The 25,148-nt window shown below is 36.1% G+C and overlaps 1 protein-coding gene across 7 annotated transcripts in view; it reads right to left on the reverse strand.

Annotated features, from left to right (window-relative positions):
• Positions 1-25,148, reverse strand: part of Tgap1l1 (GTPase activating protein testicular GAP1 like 1) — a 135,231-nt gene that overhangs the window by 24,180 nt on the left and 85,903 nt on the right. For all 7 annotated transcript variants that reach the window (XM_039103586.2, XM_039103587.2, XM_039103588.2 and 4 more), the window contains 12 exons: positions 24,302-24,411; positions 22,822-23,008; positions 19,777-19,886; positions 18,297-18,483; positions 15,252-15,361; positions 13,772-13,958; positions 10,728-10,837; positions 9,248-9,434; positions 6,206-6,315; positions 4,726-4,912; positions 1,680-1,789; positions 193-379 (listed from right to left, as the gene is read on the reverse strand). In XM_039103586.2, coding sequence (XP_038959514.1) covers positions 193-379; positions 1,680-1,789; positions 4,726-4,912; positions 6,206-6,315; positions 9,248-9,434; positions 10,728-10,837; positions 13,772-13,958; positions 15,252-15,361; positions 18,297-18,483; positions 19,777-19,886; positions 22,822-23,008; positions 24,302-24,411 — 1,782 coding nt within the window. The remainder of the gene's footprint in view (positions 1-192; positions 380-1,679; positions 1,790-4,725; positions 4,913-6,205; positions 6,316-9,247; positions 9,435-10,727; positions 10,838-13,771; positions 13,959-15,251; positions 15,362-18,296; positions 18,484-19,776; positions 19,887-22,821; positions 23,009-24,301; positions 24,412-25,148) is intronic.

Consider the following 25,148-nt stretch of genomic DNA (forward strand, 5'->3'; position numbering starts at 1 on the left):
TTAAAAATCTCCCTTCCCAAATCTTCCTGAAATAGATCAATACATATGCTACTCCACTCCAGAATTATGCAATACTAGGGATTCCTGTTAGAGAAAATACTAGGGTTTCCTGTTTGATCCTTTCAAAGTATTCCCAATTACTGAATCATAATTATACATTTGTTCCCAAACGCAAATTTCTGATCCCCTTACCTTTCTGAAGATGTCAGTCCCAAATAATGAGTCTCTCAAAGTTTGACCCCTTAATCCACGCGGAGCTATGCACACAGATAATCTGGAAAGATCCAAATTATTCATGGAAGAATCTTTTAGCATTGTTAATGCACACAAGAGATGTTTTAATAGTATAAAGTTTGATTCTGGAACCTGTTGGCACAGGCTAAACAAAGAAAAAGGAGAATTTTAGGTTAGACCATTTTGAAATAATGTAAGTTAGAAATATAACTACGAAGAACAAATAGGGTAAATGTTTTGTAGACAAACTCATAGTATAATCAGAACTCAAAGGAAGTTAGAATATATAGCTAGAGTATTACATAAAATATTTTCTGCAAATCACTTTTCTGCACAGCATCATGGAAAAACATTTTTAAAATTCTTTATGAATGTCAGTGTACTAGATGTAAGACTGCTACCTACAGAAGCCAGAGGACGTTGGCAGGATCACGGGTATAAGAATGAATGAAGATTGTTGCAAACCATGTATGTTCTGTGTGTGAAAACATCCAGTGCTTACAAACAGCACACCAACTTTCTTGCCAGCCGGGGGACACCTTTAACTTCTAATGTATTATAATTCCATGACACAGTCTTAAAACAATCTAGAATATAAGGAGCAGAATCACACTCATGATTCTACTCAATGCCCTAGTATTGGAATGAATGAAGATTTGAAGACCATGTGTAATCTGTGTATGAAAATATCCAGTGTTTTTCAGCAGCAAACCAACTTTCCAACCACCATGGACTGGAGATATATTTAATATCAAATGTAGTATGAATCCATGGAACACTCTGGTGACACTCTAGAAAATAAGGAGCAGTAAGCACACTAGTGATCCAACACAATACAATTATAAAAGATTCTGCTACTGCAAGAAAGAGATGCAGGGCACCTGGGTGCAATGGGAGCTCAAAGCTCTGGTTAAATATGAAATCCTCCTATGGAGTATCAGACAGAAGAATGAATCAAAGAAGTCAAAGCTATACCTGACCTAGACATCTCTACATAGTTATAGTTGAGAAAGAAGAATTCAGTAATAGATTCATGTTCTAATCAATGACTTATATTGACCATGTGAAATATTCAGAATACCATGATAACAATTAAAGGCAGCAAGTAACCCAGAGGTATTACATGCACAAACTTCTTATAAGTTGTCTCACACATGAACTAAACCAATACTCTAGCCAGACCTGAACACAAGGTTTTACTTACACTGTCTTCTAAATCATGACATTTAAAGGAGACGACTCCCAAGTAAGTTTGAGACATGGTTCAACACGCTAGCTTGTGAAAGCAGAATGTTTATAAAGTGAAAATACATGTCTGAGCGAAGGGAACCTCTTGGCATAGGACATCATTGCTGCTTGCAATACTAGAAACACAAGCCTATATATCTTACAAAAGCACTGCTTCTATTTTGGTGCAGTTCCCCAAGTGCTTAATGTATCATTACCTTTCGATGTCATTAAATTCTCCAGACAGAGTTCCTTTTTCTGGGATGCAAAGCCAATTTTCATACATGATCAAGGTATGTGTGGTTGAATCAATGTTAATAATAAAATCCTGTTTTATTGATATGAAACAAAAAAAGTAATGGTCAATGTATATTGTAGATAGTACTTGTGAAACATTTTATGAAATTAGCACTTTATACCAGTGATTCTTATCTTGTGGGTCATAATAATTAGGGGGTCCCATATCATATATTTTCCATATCAGATATTCTATGCATTTGTCTTTATAATCATATCAGGAACAAAATTTGAAGTATGAAGAGAAGCAAAATGAAGTAATGGTTAAGAGTCACAAAACCATGAGGAAATATGTTAGTGTTACAGGATTAGGGAGGTTGAGAATCAGTGGTTGAGTGCCTACTTCCCTAAAAGACCCCAAACTGACGTCTCCCCAGAAATTTGGATCAAAAGTGGAAACTAAATGCAGGATCTTGTGTTTTCTTACCTAAGACATGAATCATTTAAGCAGAGTCCTGGTTGCTATAACAATGAAATAAAACCACAGTCTGTTCATATTGCCTCTCCTGATTTCTAGTCCACACCACTCCTTGCAATCACTGATCTGCACTCCAATTCCCAGGCCAAAGCTCTATCTGCCTGAAGGAAGGCAACTCCTATGTGGATATCCAGAGAGGAGCCTATCATAACTGCTCTCTGAACAGCTCCAACCAGCAGTAGACTGAAATAGGATGTAAATAGCCATAGCCAATCATTGGATCTTATGGATCTATGAAGGACTTTTTGGTAGAAATGCAGGAAAGATTCTGTGCCCGGAGGAAGATAGGAACTCCATAGGAAGAGCTACAGAATCACCTAAGCTGGTCCACTGTGAAATAGTAAGGGCTGAACTTCGACCTGAAAAGGCACCAGATGCTGCAGCACATTTATAGCAAATGTAAAGCTTAGTCTCCATGTGGGTCCCCCAACATAAGGAGCAGGGGTTACACTTAAGCTGTTGACTGTGAAAACCCTTCCCCACCTGAAGTCAGGGGCAGAAGTTATGCTAACCCTGAGGAGAGTTGATGTGCCAGGGAAGGAGGATGACCTAGGGCCTCTGACTGACTCAGAGAAGGAATGAGGGGAGAAGATGTGGGTGGCAGCATGCAAGATGTAAAATGAGCAAATAAATGTAAAATAGTAGTAGTAAGAAGAGGAGGAGTAGCAGCAGCAGAAACAAGAGGAGGATCAGATATTAAAAAATTACAACAAAAAAAAACCAAACCAAAACCACAGGCCTCTTTTTGGAAATAGGCAACTCTCCAAAAGTGAGAACACTAGAAAATACAGTGGTAATTAGAAATTAAGTAAAAAGCTATGTTTGTAGACCAAGCCATGTAGAGTCCTGAGTAAAACTCCCATTTTAGCTATAACTTGTGCTGTCATCCTCCATTGTGAGTAACATCATTATATCTTTTTCTTCTGGGCCAAATACCTGAGAAATGCTAGGTAACCTGTACCTTGTTTTCTGTCATATATACATTTTCTTTGCCTTTTATCCTTTTCCAAATATGTCCTTTATTGATTCCCTGTAAATTTCTAATCATGCTAACAAGTAACTCTCTTTCACTATTAAATCCTTCCATATACCCCTTGGAAACAATCCCCTCTCAATAATTATCAAAAATTAAAATTAAATAAAAATTTAAATTTAATATTAAAAAATCAAATTAAAATTAAAAAAAATTATACACTGTGTGAGACTGTAGTGCCATAAATGGTTACACATTATACCCTCTTTTCTAAACAGATTTTCTTGCAAAAGGACATTAAATTTGTCACTGGTCTGGTTTCACCACTCTGTAATTTATCATTATCTCAATACTGGAACCTCCCTGAGATGCCTCTCCTTCTATATCCTGGTCTCTTGCTGTAGCCTTTGATCACTGTGATCCTTCAGCTTTAAATCTGCAGGACCTCCCCCATCATATGCTCCAGCAGCAGGACGTAGTCCCCCTACATATATGTAGCAGATGTGCAACTTGATCTTCAGGTATGTCCCCTAACAGTTCGTGTGCAGACTGGCTCTGACTGTGTTTTCTACCACTGGTTAGTTTCTTTTTTCCTGGGCTGCTTTCTATGGCTTAGGTCCAGGGTTGTGCACATATTCCTGTTGCTAATTGATGTATAAGAAAGAGTTGGTGTCAATGGAAGTTCTACAGTACTGAGGTAAAGAAGAATGGATTGAAAACCAGGTTGTAAAGATGGGACTTTGAGGAAGGGACTGCAATCATGATATAAAGTAAATAAATTAGAGAAAAATATTTAAGTGTTTATAATAAAAGTAACAGTTACAGAATACCTGAGTAACATAAAAATATACCTGAAGTAGGTGAGTGCTAAAATAATGGAAAGAATGCAAAATAAAATACACTCATTATTTATCATTAATTATGTATATTCCTGTGCATATACAAATGCATTTACATGTAAAAGTAAACATACACCTATATGTATACACAAACACACATATATGTATATATAAGAATACATATTAGTTTATATTTATATATACAAATATATATGTGCAATGCACTTCAATATGAACAGCAATTCACATGATGTGAATATTTAGTAATATAAGTCTAAGAATTATGAAAAACAACGAATCTATACTCCGAAAATAGTGGTAGACTTGAAAAAAAAACAAAGAACACCTAGATAATTTTGATATATTACAAATTCGCTCAAGTCTTCTTGGATAAGAATTATATGTGCAGATTATTGTTGACTAAAAAATCAATACATAAACCAAAATTTAAGAAGAAAGAAGGGATGAACGGTAGAACGAAATGATTAACTTCTTTAACTTCATTAAAAATCTCCCTTCCCAAATCTTCCTGAAATAGATCAATACATATTCTACTCCACTCCAGAATTATGCAATACTAGGGTTTCCTGTTAGAGAAATGATCCTTTCAAAGTATTCCCAATTAATGAATCATAATTATACATTTGTTCCCAAACGCAAATTTCTGATCCCCTTACCTTTCTGAAGATGTCAGTCCCAAATAATGAGTCTCTCAAAGTTTGACCCCTTAATCCATGCAGAGCTATGCGCACAGATGATCTGGAAAGATCCAAATTATTCATGGAAGAATCTTTTAGCATTGTTAATGCAAACAAGAGATGTTTTAATAGTATAAAGTTTGATTCTGGAACCTGTTGGAACAGGCTAAAGAAAGAAAAAGGAGAATTTTAGGTTAGACCAATTTGAAATAATGTAAGTTAGAAATATAACTACGAAGAACAAATAGGGTAAATGTTTTGTAGACAAACTCATAGTATAATCAGATCTCAAAGGAAGTTAGAATATATAGCTAGAGTATTACATAAAATATTTTCTGCAAATCACTTTTCTGTACAGCATCGTGGAAAAATATTTTTAAAATTCTTTATGAATGTCAGTGTACTAGATGTATGACTGCTACCTACAGAAGCCAGAGGACGTTGGCAGGATCCCGGGTATAAGAATGAATGAAGATTGTTGCAAACTATGTATGTTCTGTGTGTGAAAACATCCAGTGCTTACAAACAGCACACCAACTTTCTTGCCAGCCGGGGGACACCTTAAACATCTAATGTATTATAATTGCATGACACAGTCTTATAACAATCTAGAACATAAGGAGCAGAATCACACTCATGATTCTACTCAATGCCCTGGTATTGGAATGAATGAAGATTTGAAGACCATGTGTGATCTGTGTATGAAAATATCCAGTGTTTTTCAGCAGCAAACCAACTTTCCAACCACCATGGACTGGAGATATATTTAATATCAAATGTAGTATGAATCCATGGAACACTCTGGTGACACTCTAGAAAATAAGGAGCAGTAAGCACACTAGTGATCCAACACAATACAATTATAAAAGATTCTGCTACTGCAAGAAAGAGATGCAGGGCACCTGGGTGCAATGGGAGCTCAAAGCTCCGGATAAATATGAAATCCTCCTATGGAGTATCAGACAGAAAAATGACTCAAAGAAGTCAAAGCTATTCCTTAACTAGATATCTCTACATAGTTATAGTTGAGAAAGAATTCAGTAATAGATTCATGTTCTAATCAATGACTTATATTGACCATGGGAAATATCACAATACCATGATAACAATTAAAGGAAGCAAGTAACCCAGAGGTATTACATGCACATACTTATAAGTTGTCTCACACATGAACTAATCCAATACTCTAGCCAGACCTGAACACAAGGTTTTACGTAAACTGTCTTCTAAATCATGACATTTAAAGGAGACAACTCCCAAGTAAGTTTGAGACATGGTTCAACACACTAGCTTGTGAAAGCAGAATGTTAATAAAGTGAAAATACAAGTCTGAGCGAAGGGAACCTCTTGGCATAGGACATCATTGCTGCTTGCAATACTAGAAACACAAGCCTATATATCTTCCAAAAGCACTGCTTCTATATTGGTGCAGTTCCCCAAGTGCTTAATGTATTATTACCTTTCGATGGCATTAAATTCTCCAGACAGAGTTCCTTTTTCTGGGATGCAAAGCCAATTTTCATACTGGATCAAGGTAAGAGTGGTTGAATCAATGTTAATATTAAAATCCTGTTTTATTGATATGAAACAAAAAAGTAATGGTCAATGTATATTGTAGATAGTACTTGAGAAACATTTTTTGAAATTAGCACTTTATACCAGTGATTCTTATGTTGTGGGTCATAATCATTAGGGGGTCCCATATCATATATTTTCCATATCAGATATTCTATGCATTTGTCTTTATAATCATATCAGGAACAAAATTTGAAGTATGAAGAGAAGCAAAATGAAGTAATGGTTAAGAGTCACAAAACCATGAGGAAATATGTTAGTGTTACAGGATTAGGGAGGTTGAGAATCAGTGGTTGAGAGCCTACTTCCCTAAAAGACCCCAAACTGACGTCTCCCCAGAATCTTGGATCAAATGTGGAAACTAAATGCAGGATCTTGTGTTTTCTTACCTAAGACATGAATCAATTAAGCAGAGTCATGGTTGCTATAACAATGAAATAAAACTACAGTCTGTTCATATTGCCTCTCCTGATTTCTAGTCCACACCACTCCTTGCAATCACTGATCTGCACTCCAATTCCCAGGCCAAAGCTCTCTCTGCCTGAAGGAAGGCAACTCCTATGTGGATATCCAGAGAGGAGCCTATCATAACTGCTCTCTGAACGGCTCCAACCAGCAGTAGACTGAAATAGGATGTAAATAGCCATAGCCAATCATTGGATCTTATGGATCTATGAAGGACTTTTTGGTAGAAATGCAGGAAAGATTCTGTGCCCGGAAGAAGATAGGAACTCCATAGGAAGAGCTACAGAATCACCTAAGCTGGTCCACTGTGAAATAGTAAGGGCTGAACTTCGACCTGAAAAGGCACCAGATGCTGCAGCACATTTATAGCAAATGTAAAGCTTAGTCTCCATGTGGGTCCCCCAACATAAGGAGCAGGGGTTACACTTAAGCTGTTGACTGTGAAAACCCTTCCCCACCTGAAGTCAGGGGCAGAAGTTATGCTAACCCTGAGGAGAGTTGATGTGCCAGGGAAGGAGGATGACCTAGGGCCCCTGACTGACTCAGAGAAGGAATGAGGGGAGAAGATGTGGGTGGCAGCATGCAAGATGTAAAATGAGCAAATAAATGTAAAATATTAGTAGTAAGAAGAGGAGGAGTAGCAGCAGCAGCAACAGGAGGAGGATCAGATATTAAAAAATTACAACAAAAAAACCAAACCAAAACCACAGGCCTCTTTTTGGAAATAGGCAACTCTCCAAAAGTGAGAACACTAGAAAATAAAGTGGTAATTAGAAATTAAGTAAAAAGATATGTTTGTAGACCAAGCCATGTAGAGTCCTGAGTAAGACTCCCATTTTAGCTATAACTTGTGCTGTCATCCTCCATTGTGAGTAACATCATTATATCTTCTTCCTTCTGGGCCAAATACCTGAGAAATGCTAGGTAACCTGTACCTTGTTTTCTGTCATATATACATTTTCTTTGCCTTTTATCCTTTTCCAAATATATGTCCTTTATTGATTCCCTGTAAATTTCTAATCATGCTAACACGTAACTCTCTTTCACTATTAAATCCTTCCATATACCCCTTGGAAACAATCCCCTCTCAATAATTATCAAAAATTAAAATTAAATAAAAATTTAAATTTAATATTAAAAAATCAAATTAAAATTAAAAAAAATTAAACACTGTGTGAGACTGTAGTGCCATAAATGTTTACACATTATACCCTCTTTTCTAAACAGATTTTCTTGCAAAAGGACATTAAATATGTCACTGGTCTGGTTTCACCACTCTGTAATTTATCATACTCTCAATACTGGAACCTCCCTGAGATGCCTCTCCTTCTATATCCTGGTCTCTTGCTGTAGCCTTTGATCACTGTGATCCTTCAGCTTTAAATCTGCAGGACCTCCCCCATCATATGCTCCAGCAGCAGGACATAGTCCCCCTACATATATGTAGCAGATGTGCAACTTGATCTTCAGGTATGTCCCCTAACAGTTCGTGTGCAGACTGGCTCTGACTGTGTTTTCTACCTCTGGTTAGTTTCTTTTTTCCTGGGCTGCTTTCTATGGCTTAGGTCCAAAGTTGTGCATATTCCTGTTGCGAATTGATGTATAAGAAAGAGTTGGTGTCAATGGAAATTCTACAGTACTGAGGTAAAGAAGAATGGATTGAAAACCAGGTTGTAAAGATGGGACTTTGAGGTAGGGACTGCAGTCATGATATAAAGTAAATAAATTAGAGAAAAATATTTAAGTGTTTATAATAAAAGTAACAGTTACAGAATACCTGAGTAACATAAAAATATACCTGAAGTAGGTGAGGGCTAAAATAATGGAAAGAATGCAAAATAAAATACACTCATTATTTATCATTAATTATGTATATCCTGTGCATATACAAATGCATTTACATGTAAAAGTACACATACACCTATGTGTATACACAAACACACATATATGTATATATAAGAATTGATATTAGTTTATATTTATATATACAAATATATATGTGCAATGCGCTTCAATATGAACAGCAATTCACATGATGTGAATATTTAGTAATATAAGTCTAAGAATTATGAAAAACAACGAATCTATACTCCGAAAATAGTGGTAGAGTTGAAAAAAAAACAAAGAACACCTAGATAATTTGATATTTTACAAATTCGCTCAAGTCTTCTTGGATAAGAATTATATGTGCAGATTATTGTTGACTAAAAAATCAATACATAAACCAAAATTTAAGAAGAAAGAAGGAATGAACGGTAGAACGAAATGATTAACTTCTTTAACTTCATTAAAAATCTCCCTTCCCAAATCTTCCTGAAATAGATCAATACATATTCTACTCCACTCCAGAATTATGCAATACTAGGGTTTCCTGTTAGAGAAATGATCCTTTCAAAGTATTCCCAATTACTGAATCATAATTATACATTTGTTCCCAAACGCAAATTTCTGATCCCCTTACCTTTCTGAAGATGTCAGTCCCAAATAATGAGTCTCTCAAAGTTTGACCCCTTAATCCACGCGGAGCTATGCGCACAGATGATCTGGAAATATCCAAATTATTCATGGAAGAATCTTTTAGCATTGTTAATGCACACAAGAGATGTTTTAATAGTATAAAGTTTGATTCTGGAACCTGTTGGAACAGGCTAAACAAAGAAAAAGGAGAATTTTAGGTTAGACCAATTTGAAATAATGTAAGTTAGAAATATAACTACGAAGAACAAATAGGGTAAATGTTTTGTAGACAAACTCATAGTATAATCAGATCTCAAAGGAAGTTAGAATATATAGCTAGAGTATTACATAAAATATTTTCTGCAAATCACTTTTCTGTACAGCATCATGGAAAAACATTTTTAAAATTCTTTATGAATGTCAGTGTACTAGATGTATGACTGCTACCTCCAGAAGCCAGAGGACGTTGGCAGGATCCCGGGTATAAGAATGAATGAAGATTGTTGCAAACTATGTATGTTCTGTGTGTGAAAACATCCAGTGCTTACAAACAGCACACCAACTTTCTTGCCAGCCGGGGGACACCTTTAACATCTAATGTATTATAATTCCATGACACAGTCTTATAACAATCTAGAACATAAGGAGCAGAATCACACTCATGATTCTACTCAATGCCCTGGTTTTGGAATGAATGAAGATTTGAAGACCATGTGTGATCTGTGTATGAAAATATCCAGTGTTTTTCAGCAGCAAACCATCTTTCCAACCACCATGGACTGGAGATATATTTAATATCAAATGTAGTATGAATCCATGGAACACTCTGGTGACACTCTAGAAAATAAGGAGCAGTAAGCACACTAGTGATCCAACACAATACAATTATAAAAGATTCTGCTACTGCAAGAAAGAGATGCAGGGCACCTGGGTGCAATGGGAGCTCAAAGCTCCGGATAAATATGAAATCCTCCTATGGAGTATCAGACAGAAAAATGACTCAAAGAAGTCAAAGCTATACCTTAACTAGACATCTCTACATAGTTATAGTTGAGAAAGAATTCAGTAATAGATTCATGTTCTAATCAATGACTTATATTGACCATGTGAAATATCACAATACCATGATAACAATTAAAGGAAGCAAGTAACCCAGAGGTATTACATGCACATACTTATAAGTTGTCTCACACATGAACTAATCCAATACTCTAGCCAGACCTGAACACAAGGTTTTACGTAAACTGTCTTCTAAATCATGACATTTAAAGGAGACAACTCCCAAGTAAGTTTGAGACATGGTTCAACACACTAGCTTGTGAAAGCAGAATGTTAATAAAGTGAAAATACAAGTCTGAGCGAAGGGAACCTCTTGGCATAGGACATCATTGCTGCTTGCAATACTAGAAACACAAGCCTATATATCTTACAAAAGCACTGCTTCTATATTGGTGCAGTTCCCCAAGTGCTTAATGTATCATTACCTTTCGATGGCATTAAATTCTCCAGACAGAGTTCCTTTTTCTGGGATGCAAAGCCAATTTTCATACTGGATCAAGGTAAGTGTGGTTGAATCAATGTTAATAATAAAATCCTGTTTTATTGATATGAAACAAAAAAAGTAATGGTCAATGTATATTGTAGATAGTACTTGAGAAACATTTTTTGAAATTAGCACTTTATACCAGTGATTCTTATGTTGTGGGTCATAATCATTAGGGGGTCCCATATCATATATTTTCCATATCAGATATTCTATGCATTTGTCTTTATAATCATATCAGGAACAAAATTTGAAGTATGAAGAGAAGCAAAATGAAGTAATGGTTAAGAGTCACAAAACCATGAGGAAATATGTTAGTGTTACAGGATTAGAGAGGTTGAGAATCAGTGGTTGAGAGCCTACTTCCCTAAAAGACCCCAAACTGACGTCTCACCAGAATCTTGGATCAAATGTGGAAATAAATGCAGGATCTTGTGTTTCTTACCTAAGACATGAATCAATTAAGCAGAGTCCTGGTTGCTATAACAATGAAATAAAACTACAGTCTGTTCATATTGCCTCTCCTGATTTCTAGTCCACACCACTCCTTGCAATCACTGATCTGCACTCCAATTCCCAGGCCAAAGCTCTCTCTGCCTGAAGGAAGGCAACTCCTATGTGGATATCCAGAGAGGAGCCTATCATAACTGCTCTCTGAACGGCTCCAACCAGCAGTAGACTGAAATAGGATGTAAATAGCCATAGCCAATCATTGGATCTTATGGATCTATGAAGGACTTTTTGGTAGAAATGCAGGAAAGATTCTGTGCCCGGAAGAAGATAGGAACTCCATAGGAAGAGCTACAGAATCACCTAAGCTGGTCCACTGTGAAATAGTAAGGGCTGAACTTCGACCTGAAAAGGCACCAGATGCTGCAGCACATTTATAGCAAATGTAAAGCTTAGTCTCCATGTGGGTCCCCCAACATAAGGAGCAGGGGTTACACTTAAGCTGTTGACTGTGAAAACCCTTCCCCACCTGAAGTCAGGGGCAGAAGTTATGCTAACCCTGAGGAGAGTTGATGTGCCAGGGAAGGAGGATGACCTAGGGCCCCTGACTGACTCAGAGAAGGAATGAGGGGAGAAGATGTGGGTGGCAGCATGCAAGATGTAAAATGAGCAAATAAATGTAAAATATTAGTAGTAAGAAGAGGAGGAGTAGCAGCAGCAGCAACAGGAGGAGGATCAGATATTAAAAAATTACAACAAAAAAACCAAACCAAAACCACAGGCCTCTTTTTGGAAATAGGCAACTCTCCAAAAGTGAGAACACTAGAAAATACAGTGGTAATTAGAAATTAAGTAAAAAGATATGTTTGTAGACCAAGCCATGTAGAGTCCTGAGTAAGACTCCCATTTTAGCTATAACTTGTGCTGTCATCCTCCATTGTGAGTAACATCATTATATCTTCTTTCTTCTGGGCCAAATACCTGAGAAATGCTAGGTAACCTGTACCTTGTTTTCTGTCATATATACATTTTCTTTGCCTTTTATCCTTTTCCAAATATATGTCCTTTATTGATTCCCTGTAAATTTCTAATCATGCTAACACGTAACTCTCTTTCACTATTAAATCCTTCCATATACCCCTTGGAAACAATCCCCTCTCAATAATTATCAAAAATTAAAATTAAATAAAAATTTAAATTTAATATTAAAAAATCAAATTAAAATTAAAAAAAATTATACACTGTGTGAGACTGTAGTGCCATAAATGGTTACACATTATACCCTCTTTTCTAAACAGATTTTCTTGCAAAAGGACATTAAATATGTCACTGGTCTGGTTTCACCACTCTGTAATTTATCATACTCTCAATACTGGAACCTCCCTGAGATGCCTCTCCTTCTATATCCTGGTCTCTTGCTGTAGCCTTTGATCACTGTGATCCTTCAGCTTTAAATCTGCAGGACCTCCCCCATCATATGCTCCAGCAGCAGGACGTAGTCCCCCTACATATATGTAGCAGATGTGCAACTTGATCTTCAGGTATGTCCCCTAACAGTTCGTGTGCAGACTGGCTCTGACTGTGTTTTCTACCACTGGTTAGTTTCTTTTTTCCTGGGCTGCTTTCTATGGCTTAGGTCCAAAGTTGTGCACATATTCCTGTTGCGAATTGATGTATAAGAAAGAGTTGGTGTCAATGGAAGTTCTACAGTACTGAGGTAAAGAAGAATGGATTGAAAACCAGGTTGTAAAGATGGGACTTTGAGGAAGGGACTGCAGTCATGATATAAAGTAAATAAATTAGAGAAAAATATTTAAGTGTTTATAATAAAAGTAACAGTTACAGAATACCTGAGTAACATAAAAATATACCTGAAGTAGGTGAGGGCTAAAATAATGGAAAGAATGCAAAATAAAATACACTCATTATTTATCATTAATTATGTATATTCCTGTGCATATACAAATGCATTTACATGTAAAAGTACACATACACCTATATGTATACACAAACACACATATATGTATATATAAGAATACATATTAGTTTATATTTATATATACAAATATATATGTGCAATGCGCTTCAATATGAACAGCAATTCACATGATGTGAATATTTAGTAATATAAGTCTAAGAATTATGAAAAACAACGAATCTATACTCCAAAAATAGTGGTGGAGTTGAAAAAAAAACAAAGAACACCTAGATAATTTTGATATTTTACAAATTCGCTCAAGTCTTCTTGGATAAGCATTATATGTGCAGATTATTGTTGACTAAAAATCAATACATAAACCAAAATTTAAGAAGAAAGAAGGAATGAACGGTAGAACGAAATGATTAACTTCTTTAACTTCATTAAAAATCTCCCTTCCCAAATCTTCCTGAAATAGATCAATACATATTCTACTCCATTCCAGAATTATGCAATACTAGGGTTTCCTGTTAGAGAAATGATCCTTTCAAAGTATTCCCAATTACTGAATCATAATTATACATTTGTTCCCAAACGCAAATTTCTGATCCCCTTACCTTTCTGAAGATGTCAGTCCCAAATAATGAGTCTCTCAAAGTTTGACCCCTTAATCCACGCGGAGCTATGCGCACAGATGATCTGGAAAGATCCAAATTATTCATGGAAGAATCTTTTAGCATTGTTAATGCACACAAGAGATGTTTTAATAGTATAAAGTTTGATTCTGGAACCTGTTGGAACAGGCTAAAGAAAGAAAAAGGAGAATTTTAGGTTAGACCAATTTGAAATAATGTAAGTTAGAAATATAACTACGAAGAACAAATAGGGTAAATGTTTTGTAGACAAACTCATAGTATAATCAGATCTCAAAGGAAGTTAGAATATATAGCTAGAGTATTACATAAAATATTTTCTGCAAATCACTTTTCTGTACAGCATCATGGAAAAACATTTTTAAAATTCTTTATGAATGTCAGTGTACTAGATGTATGACTGCTACCTCCAGAAGCCAGAGGACGTTGGCAGGATCCCGGGTATAAGAATGAATGAAGATTGTTGCAAACTATGTATGTTCTGTGTGTGAAAACATCCAGTGCTTACAAACAGCACACCAACTTTCTTGCCAGCCGGGGGACACCTTTAACATCTAATGTATTATAATTCCATGACACAGTCTTATAACAATCTAGAACATAAGGAGCAGAATCACACTCATGATTCTACTCAATGCCCTGGTTTTGGAATGAATGAAGATTTGAAGACCATGTGTGATCTGTGTATGAAAATATCCAGTGTTTTTCAGCAGCAAACCATCTTTCCAACCACCATGGACTGGAGATATATTTAATATCAAATGTAGTATGAATCCATGGAACACTCTGGTGACACTCTAGAAAATAAGGAGCAGTAAGCACACTAGTGATCCAACACAATACAATTATAAAAGATTCTGCTACTGCAAGAAAGAGATGCAGGGCACCTGGGTGCAATGGGAGCTCAAAGCTCCGGATAAATATGAAATCCTCCTATGGAGTATCAGACAGAAAAATGACTCAAAGAAGTCAAAGCTATACCTTAACTAGACATCTCTACATAGTTATAGTTGAGAAAGAATTCAGTAATAGATTCATGTTCTAATCAATGACTTATATTGACCATGTGAAATATCACAATACCATGATAACAATTAAAGGAAGCAAGTAACCCAGAGGTATTACATGCACATACTTATAAGTTGTCTCACACATGAACTAATCCAATACTCTAGCCAGACCTGAACACAAGGTTTTACGTAAACTGTCTTCTAAATCATGACATTTAAAGGAGACAACTCCCAAGTAAGTTTGAGACATGGTTCAACACACTAGCTTGTGAAAGCAGAATGTTAATAAAGTGAAAATACAAGTCTGAGCGAAGGGAACCTCTTGGCATAGGACATCATTGCTGCTTGCAATACTAGAAACACAAGCCTATATATCTTACAAAAGCACTGCTTCTATATTGGTGCAGTTCCCCAAGTGCTTAATGTATCATTACCTTTCGATGGCATTAAATTCTCCAGACAGAGTTCCTTTTTCTGGGATGCAAAGCCAATTTTCATACTGGATCAAGGTAAGTGTGGTTGAATCAATGTTAATAATAAAATCCTGTTTTATTGATATGAAACAAAAAAAGTAATGGTCAATGTATATTGTAGATAGTACTTGAGAAACATTTTTTGAAATTAGCACTTTATACCAGTGATTCTTATGTTGTGGGTCATAATCATTAGGGGGTCCCATATCATATATTTTCCATATCAGATATTCTATGCATTTGTCTTTATAATCATATCAGGAACAAAATTTGAAGTATGAAGAGAAGCAAAATGAAGTAATGGTTAAGAGTCACAAAACCATGAGGAAATATGTTAGTGTTACAGGATTAGAGAGGTTGAGAATCAGTGGTTGAGAGCCTACTTCCCTAAAAGACCCCAAACTGACGTCTCACCAGAATCTTGGATCAAATGTGGAAATAAATGCAGGATCTTGTGTTTCTTACCTAAGACATGAATCAATTAAGCAGAGTCCTGGTTGCTATAACAATGAAATAAAACTACAGTCTGTTCATATTGCCTCTCCTGATTTCTAGTCCACACCACTCCTTGCAATCACTGATCTGCACTCCAATTCCCAGGCCAAAGCTCTCTCTGCCTGAAGGAAGGCAACTCCTATGTGGATATCCAGAGAGGAGCCTATCATAACTGCTCTCTGAACGGCTCCAACCAGCAGTAGACTGAAATAGGATGTAAATAGCCATAGCCAATCATTGGATCTTATGGATCTATGAAGGACTTTTTGGTAGAAATGCAGGAAAGATTCTGTGCCCGGAAGAAGATAGGAACTCCATAGGAAGAGCTACAGAATCACCTAAGCTGGTCCACTGTGAAATAGTAAGGGCTGAACTTCGACCTGAAAAGGCACCAGATGCTGCAGCACATTTATAGCAAATGTAAAGCTTAGTCTCCATGTGGGTCCCCCAACATAAGGAGCAGGGGTTACACTTAAGCTGTTGACTGTGAAAACCCTTCCCCACCTGAAGTCAGGGGCAGAAGTTATGCTAACCCTGAGGAGAGTTGATGTGCCAGGGAAGGAGGATGACCTAGGGCCCCTGACTGACTCAGAGAAGGAATGAGGGGAGAAGATGTGGGTGGCAGCATGCAAGATGTAAAATGAGCAAATAAATGTAAAATATTAGTAGTAAGAAGAGGAGGAGTAGCAGCAGCAGCAACAGGAGGAGGATCAGATATTAAAAAATTACAACAAAAAAACCAAACCAAAACCACAGGCCTCTTTTTGGAAATAGGCAACTCTCCAAAAGTGAGAACACTAGAAAATACAGTGGTAATTAGAAATTAAGTAAAAAGATATGTTTGTAGACCAAGCCATGTAGAGTCCTGAGTAAGACTCCCATTTTAGCTATAACTTGTGCTGTCATCCTCCATTGTGAGTAACATCATTATATCTTCTTTCTTCTGGGCCAAATACCTGAGAAATGCTAGGTAACCTGTACCTTGTTTTCTGTCATATATACATTTTCTTTGCCTTTTATCCTTTTCCAAATATATGTCCTTTATTGATTCCCTGTAAATTTCTAATCATGCTAACACGTAACTCTCTTTCACTATTAAATCCTTCCATATACCCCTTGGAAACAATCCCCTCTCAATAATTATCAAAAATTAAAATTAAATAAAAATTTAAATTTAATATTAAAAAATCAAATTAAAATTAAAAAAAATTATACACTGTGTGAGACTGTAGTGCCATAAATGGTTACACATTATACCCTCTTTTCTAAACAGATTTTCTTGCAAAAGGACATTAAATATGTCACTGGTCTGGTTTCACCACTCTGTAATTTATCATACTCTCAATACTGGAACCTCCCTGAGATGCCTCTCCTTCTATATCCTGGTCTCTTGCTGTAGCCTTTGATCACTGTGATCCTTCAGCTTTAAATCTGCAGGACCTCCCCCATCATATGCTCCAGCAGCAGGACGTAGTCCCCCTACATATATGTAGCAGATGTGCAACTTGATCTTCAGGTATGTCCCCTAACAGTTCGTGTGCAGACTGGCTCTGACTGTGTTTTCTACCACTGGTTAGTTTCTTTTTTCCTGGGCTGCTTTCTATGGCTTAGGTCCAAAGTTGTGCACATATTCCTGTTGCGAATTGATGTATAAGAAAGAGTTGGTGTCAATGGAAGTTCTACAGTACTGAGGTAAAGAAGAATGGATTGAAAACCAGGTTGTAAAGATGGGACTTTGAGGAAGGGACTGCAGTCATGATATAAAGTAAATAAATTAGAGAAAAATATTTAAGTGTTTATAATAAAAGTAACAGTTACAGAATACCTGAGTAACATAAAAATATACCTGAAGTAGGTGAGGGCTAAAATAATGGAAAGAATGCAAAATAAAATACACTCATTATTTATCATTAATTATGTATATTCCTGTGCATATACAAATGCATTTACATGTAAAAGTACACATACACCTATATGTATACACAAACACACATATATGTATATATAAGAATACATATTAGTTTATATTTATATATACAAATATATATGTGCAATGCACTTCAATATGAACAGCAATTCACATGATGTGAATATTTAGTAATATAAGTCTAAGAATTATGAAAAACAACGAATCTATACTCCGAAAATAGTGGTAGAGTTGAAAAAAAAACAAAGAACACCTAGATAATTTTGATATTTTACAAATTCGCTCAAGTCTTCTTGGATAAGAATTATATGTGCAGATTATTGTTGACTAAAAAATCAATACATAAACCAAAATTTAAGAAGAAAGAAGGAATGAACGGTAGAACGAAATGATTAACTTCTTTAACTTCATTAAAAATCTCCCTTCCCAAATCTTCCTGAAATAGATCAATACATATTCTACTCCACCCCAGAATTAAGCAATACTAGGGTTTCCTGTTAGAGAAATGATCCTTTCAAAGTATTCCCAATTACTGAATCATAATTATACATTTGTTCCCAAACGCAAATTTCTGATCCCCTTACCTTTCTGAAGATGTCAGTCCCAAATAATGAGTCTCTCAAAGTTTGACCCCTTAATCCACGCGGAGCTATGCGCACAGATGATCTGGAAAGATCCAAATTATTCATGGAAGAATCTTTTAGCATTGTTAATGCACACAAGAGATGTTTTAATAGTATAAAGTTTGATTCTGGAACCTGTTGGAACAGGCTAAAGAAAGAAAAAGGAGAATTTTAGGTTAGACCAATTTGAAATAATGTAAGTTAGAAATATAACTACGAAGAACAAATAGGGTAAATGTTTTGTAGACAAACTCATAGTATAATCAGATCTCAAAGGAAGTTAGAATATATAGCTAGAGTATTACATAAAATATTTTCTGCAAATCACTTTTCTGTACAGCATCATGGAAAAACATTTTTAAAATTCTTTATGAATGTCAGTGTACTAGATGTATGACTGCTACCTACAGAAGCCAGAGGACGTTGGCAGGATCCCGGGTATAAGAATGAATGAAGATTGTTGCAAACTATGTATGTTCTGTGTGTGAAAACATCCAGTGCTTACAAACAGCACACCAACTTTCTTGCCAGCCGGGGGACACCTTTAACATCTAATGTATTATAATTGCATGACACAGTCTTATAACAATCTAGAACATAAGGAGCAGAATCACACTCATGATTCTACTCAATGCCCTGGTATTGGAATGAATGAAGATTTGAAGACCATGTGTGATCTGTGTATGAAAATATCCAGTGTTTTTCAGCAGCAAACCATCTTTCCAACCACCATGGACTGGAGATATATTTAATATCAAATGTAGTATGAATCCATGGAACACTCTGGTGACACTCTAGAAAATAAGGAGCAGTAAGCACACTAGTGATCCAACACAATACAATTATAAAAGATTCTGCTACTGCAAGAAAGAGATGCAGGGCACCTGGGTGCAATGGGAGCTCAAAGCTCCGGATAAATATGAAATCCTCCTATGGAGTATCAGACAGAAAAATGACTCAAAGAAGTCAAAGCTATACCTTAACTAGACATCTCTACATAGTTATAGTTGAGAAAGAATTCAGTAATAGATTCATGTTCTAATCAATGACTTATATTGACCATGTGAAATATCACAATACCATGATAACAATTAAAGGAAGCAAGTAACCCAGAGGTATTACATGCACATACTTATAAGTTGTCTCACACATGAACTAATCCAATACTCTAGCCAGACCTGAACACAAGGTTTTACGTAAACTGTCTTCTAAATCATGACATTTAAAGGAGACAACTCCCAAGTAAGTTTGAGACATGGTTCAACACACTAGCTTGTGAAAGCAGAATGTTAATAAAGTGAAAATACAAGTCTGAGCGAAGGGAACCTCTTGGCATAGGACATCATTGCTGCTTGCAATACTAGAAACACAAGCCTATATATCTTACAAAAGCACTGCTTCTATATTGGTGCAGTTCCCCAAGTGCTTAATGTATCATTACCTTTCGATGGCATTAAATTCTCCAGACAGAGTTCCTTTTTCTGGGATGCAAAGCCAATTTTCATACTGGATCAAGGTAAGTGTGGTTGAATCAATGTTAATAATAAAATCCTGTTTTATTGATATGAAACAAAAAAAGTAATGGTCAATGTATATTGTAGATAGTACTTGAGAAACATTTTTTGAAATTAGCACTTTATACCAGTGATTCTTATGTTGTGGGTCATAATCATTAGGGGGTCCCATATCATATATTTTCCATATCAGATATTCTATGCATTTGTCTTTATAATCATATCAGGAACAAAATTTGAAGTATGAAGAGAAGCAAAATGAAGTAATGGTTAAGAGTCACAAAACCATGAGGAAATATGTTAGTGTTACAGGATTAGAGAGGTTGAGAATCAGTGGTTGAGAGCCTACTTCCCTAAAAGACCCCAAACTGACGTCTCACCAGAATCTTGGATCAAATGTGGAAATAAATGCAGGATCTTGTGTTTCTTACCTAAGACATGAATCAATTAAGCAGAGTCCTGGTTGCTATAACAATGAAATAAAACTACAGTCTGTTCATATTGCCTCTCCTGATTTCTAGTCCACACCACTCCTTGCAATCACTGATCTGCACTCCAATTCCCAGGCCAAAGCTCTCTCTGCCTGAAGGAAGGCAACTCCTATGTGGATATCCAGAGAGGAGCCTATCATAACTGCTCTCTGAACGGCTCCAACCAGCAGTAGACTGAAATAGGATGTAAATAGCCATAGCCAATCATTGGATCTTATGGATCTATGAAGGACTTTTTGGTAGAAATGCAGGAAAGATTCTGTGCCCGGAAGAAGATAGGAACTCCATAGGAAGAGCTACAGAATCACCTAAGCTGGTCCACTGTGAAATAGTAAGGGCTGAACTTCGACCTGAAAAGGCACCAGATGCTGCAGCACATTTATAGCAAATGTAAAGCTTAGTCTCCATGTGGGTCCCCCAACATAAGGAGCAGGGGTTACACTTAAGCTGTTGACTGTGAAAACCCTTCCCCACCTGAAGTCAGGGGCAGAAGTTATGCTAACCCTGAGGAGAGTTGATGTGCCAGGGAAGGAGGATGACCTAGGGCCCCTGACTGACTCAGAGAAGGAATGAGGGGAGAAGATGTGGGTGGCAGCATGCAAGATGTAAAATGAGCAAATAAATGTAAAATATTAGTAGTAAGAAGAGGAGGAGTAGCAGCAGCAGCAACAGGAGGAGGATCAGATATTAAAAAATTACAACAAAAAAACCAAACCAAAACCACAGGCCTCTTTTTGGAAATAGGCAACTCTCCAAAAGTGAGAACACTAGAAAATACAGTGGTAATTAGAAATTAAGTAAAAAGATATGTTTGTAGACCAAGCCATGTAGAGTCCTGAGTAAGACTCCCATTTTAGCTATAACTTGTGCTGTCATCCTCCATTGTGAGTAACATCATTATATCTTCTTTCTTCTGGGCCAAATACCTGAGAAATGCTAGGTAACCTGTACCTTGTTTTCTGTCATATATACATTTTCTTTGCCTTTTATCCTTTTCCAAATATATGTCCTTTATTGATTCCCTGTAAATTTCTAATCATGCTAACAAGTAACTCTCTTTCACTATTAAATCCTTCCATATACCCCTTGGAAACAATCCCCTCTCAATAATTATCAAAAATTAAAATTAAATAAAAATTTAAATTTAATATTAAAAAATCAAATTAAAATTAAAAAAAATTATACACTGTGTGAGACTGTAGTGCCATAAATGGTTACACATTATACCCTCTTTTCTAAACAGATTTTCTTGCAAAAGGACATTAAATATGTCACTGGTCTGGTTTCACCACTCTGTAATTTATCATACTCTCAATACTGGAACCTCACTGAGATGCCTCTCCTTCTATATCCTGGTCTCTTGCTGTAGCCTTTGATCACTGTGATCCTTCAGCTTTAAATCTGCAGGACCTCCCCCATCATATGCTCCAGCAGCAGGACGTAGTCCCCCTACATATATGTAGCAGATGTGCAACTTGATCTTCAGGTATGTCCCCTAACAGTTCGTGTGCAGACTGGCTCTGACTGTGTTTTCTACCACTGGTTAGTTTCTTTTTTCCTGGGCTGCTTTCTATGGCTTAGGTCCAAAGTTGTGCACATATTCCTGTTGCGAATTGATGTATAAGAAAGAGTTGGTGTCAATGGAAGTTCTACAGTACTGAGGTAAAGAAGAATGGATTGAAAACCAGGTTGTAAAGATGGGACTTTGAGGAAGGGACTGCAGTCATGATATAAAGTAAATAAATTAGAGAAAAATATTTAAGTGTTTATAATAAAAGTAACAGTTACAGAATACCTGAGTAACATAAAAATATACCTGAAGTAGGTGAGGGCTAAAATAATGGAAAGAATGCAAAATAAAATACACTCATTATTTATCATTAATTATGTATATTCCTGTGCATATACAAATGCATTTACATGTAAAAGTACACATACACCTATATGTATACACAAACACACATATATGTATATATAAGAATACATATTAGTTTATATTTATATATACAAATATATATGTGCAATGCACTTCAATATGAACAGCAATTCACATGATGTGAATATTTAGTAATATAAGTCTAAGAATTATGAAAAACAACGAATCTATACTCCGAAAATAGTGGTAGAGTTGAAAAAAAAACAAAGAACACCTAGATAATTTTGATATTTTACAAATTCGCTCAAGTCTTCTTGGATAAGAATTATATGTGCAGATTATTGTTGACTAAAAAATCAATACATAAACCAAAATTTAAGAAGAAAGAAGGAATGAACGGTAGAACGAAATGATTAACTTCTTTAACTTCATTAAAAATCTCCCTTCCCAAATCTTCCTGAAATAGATCAATACATATTCTACTCCACCCCAGAATTAAGCAATACTAGGGTTTCCTGTTAGAGAAATGATCCTTTCAAAGTATTCCCAATTACTGAATCATAATTATACATTTGTTCCCAAACGCAAATTTCTGATCCCCTTACCTTTCTGAAGATGTCAGTCCCAAATAATGAGTCTCTCAAAGTTTGACCCCTTAATCCACGCGGAGCTATGCGCACAGATGATCTGGAAAGATCCAAATTATTCATGGAAGAATCTTTTAGCATTGTTAATGCACACAAGAGATGTTTTAATAGTATAAAGTTTGATTCTGGAACCTGTTGGAACAGGCTAAACAAAGAAAAAGGAGAATTTTAGGTTAGACCAATTTGAAATAATGTAAGTTAGAAATATAACTACGAAGAACAAATAGGGTAAATGTTTTGTAGACAAACTCATAGTATAATCAGATCTCAAAGGAAGTTAGAATATATAGCTAGAGTATTACATAAAATATTTTCTGCAAATCACTTTTCTGTACAGCATCATGGAAAAACATTTTTAAAATTCTTTATGAATGTCAGTGTACTAGATGTATGACTGCTACCTCCAGAAGCCAGAGGACGTTGGCAGGATCCCGGGTATAAGAATGAATGAAGATTGTTGCAAACTATGTATGTTCTGTGTGTGAAAACATCCAGTGCTTACAAACAGCACACCAACTTTCTTGCCAGCCGGGGGACACCTTTAACATCTAATGTATTATAATTGCATGACACAGTCTTATAACAATCTAGAACATAAGGAGCAGAATCACACTCATGATTCTACTCAATGCCCTGGTATTGGAATGAATGAAGATTTGAAGACCATGTGTGATCTGTGTATGAAAATATCCAGTGTTTTTCAGCAGCAAACCATCTTTCCAACCACCATGGACTGGAGATATATTTAATATCAAATGTAGTATGAATCCATGGAACACTCTGGTGACACTCTAGAAAATAAGGAGCAGTAAGCACACTAGTGATCCAACACAATACAATTATAAAAGATTCTGCTACTGCAAGAAAGAGATGCAGGGCACCTGGGTGCAATGGGAGCTCAAAGCTCCGGATAAATATGAAATCCTCCTATGGAGTATCAGACAGAAAAATGACTCAAAGAAGTCAAAGCTATACCTTAACTAGACATCTCTACATAGTTATAGTTGAGAAAGAATTCAGTAATAGATTCATGTTCTAATCAATGACTTATATTGACCATGTGAAATATCACAATACCATGATAACAATTAAAGGAAGCAAGTAACCCAGAGGTATTACATGCACATACTTATAAGTTGTCTCACACATGAACTAATCCAATACTCTAGCCAGACCTGAACACAAGGTTTTACGTAAACTGTCTTCTAAAACATGACATTTAAAGGAGACAACTCCCAAGTAAGTTTGAGACATGGTTCAACACACTAGCTTGTGAAAGCAGAATGTTAATAAAGTGAAAATACAAGTCTGAGCGAAGGGAACCTCTTGGCATAGGACATCATTGCTGCTTGCAATACTAGAAACACAAGCCTATATATCTTACAAAAGCACTGCTTCTATATTGGTGCAGTTCCCCAAGTGCTTAATGTATCATTACCTTTCGATGGCATTAAATTCTCCAGACAGAGTTCCTTTTTCTGGGATGCAAAGCCAATTTTCATACTGGATCAAGGTAAGTGTGGTTGAATCAATGTTAATAATAAAATCCTGTTTTATTGATATGAAACAAAAAAAGTAATGGTCAATGTATATTGTAGATAGTACTTGAGAAACATTTTTTGAAATTAGCACTTTATACCAGTGATTCTTATGTTGTGGGTCATAATCATTAGGGGGTCCCATATCATATATTTTCCATATCAGATATTCTATGCATTTGTCTTTATAATCATATCAGGAACAAAATTTGAAGTATGAAGAGAAGCAAAATGAAGTAATGGTTAAGAGTCACAAAACCATGAGGAAATATGTTAGTGTTACAGGATTAGAGAGGTTGAGAATCAGTGGTTGAGAGCCTACTTCCCTAAAAGACCCCAAACTGACGTCTCACCAGAATCTTGGATCAAATGTGGAAATAAATGCAGGATCTTGTGTTTCTTACCTAAGACATGAATCAATTAAGCAGAGTCCTGGTTGCTATAACAATGAAATAAAACTACAGTCTGTTCATATTGCCTCTCCTGATTTCTAGTCCACACCACTCCTTGCAATCACTGATCTGCACTCCAATTCCCAGGCCAAAGCTCTCTCTGCCTGAAGGAAGGCAACTCCTATGTGGATATCCAGAGAGGAGCCTATCATAACTGCTCTCTGAACGGCTCCAACCAGCAGTAGACTGAAATAGGATGTAAATAGCCATAGCCAATCATTGGATCTTATGGATCTATGAAGGACTTTTTGGTAGAAATGCAGGAAAGATTCTGTGCCCGGAAGAAGATAGGAAC

This window comes from Rattus norvegicus, chromosome 2 (genome assembly GCF_036323735.1).
Source record: "Rattus norvegicus strain BN/NHsdMcwi chromosome 2, GRCr8, whole genome shotgun sequence".
In the NCBI taxonomy this organism is placed as follows: Eukaryota; Metazoa; Chordata; class Mammalia; order Rodentia; family Muridae; genus Rattus; species Rattus norvegicus.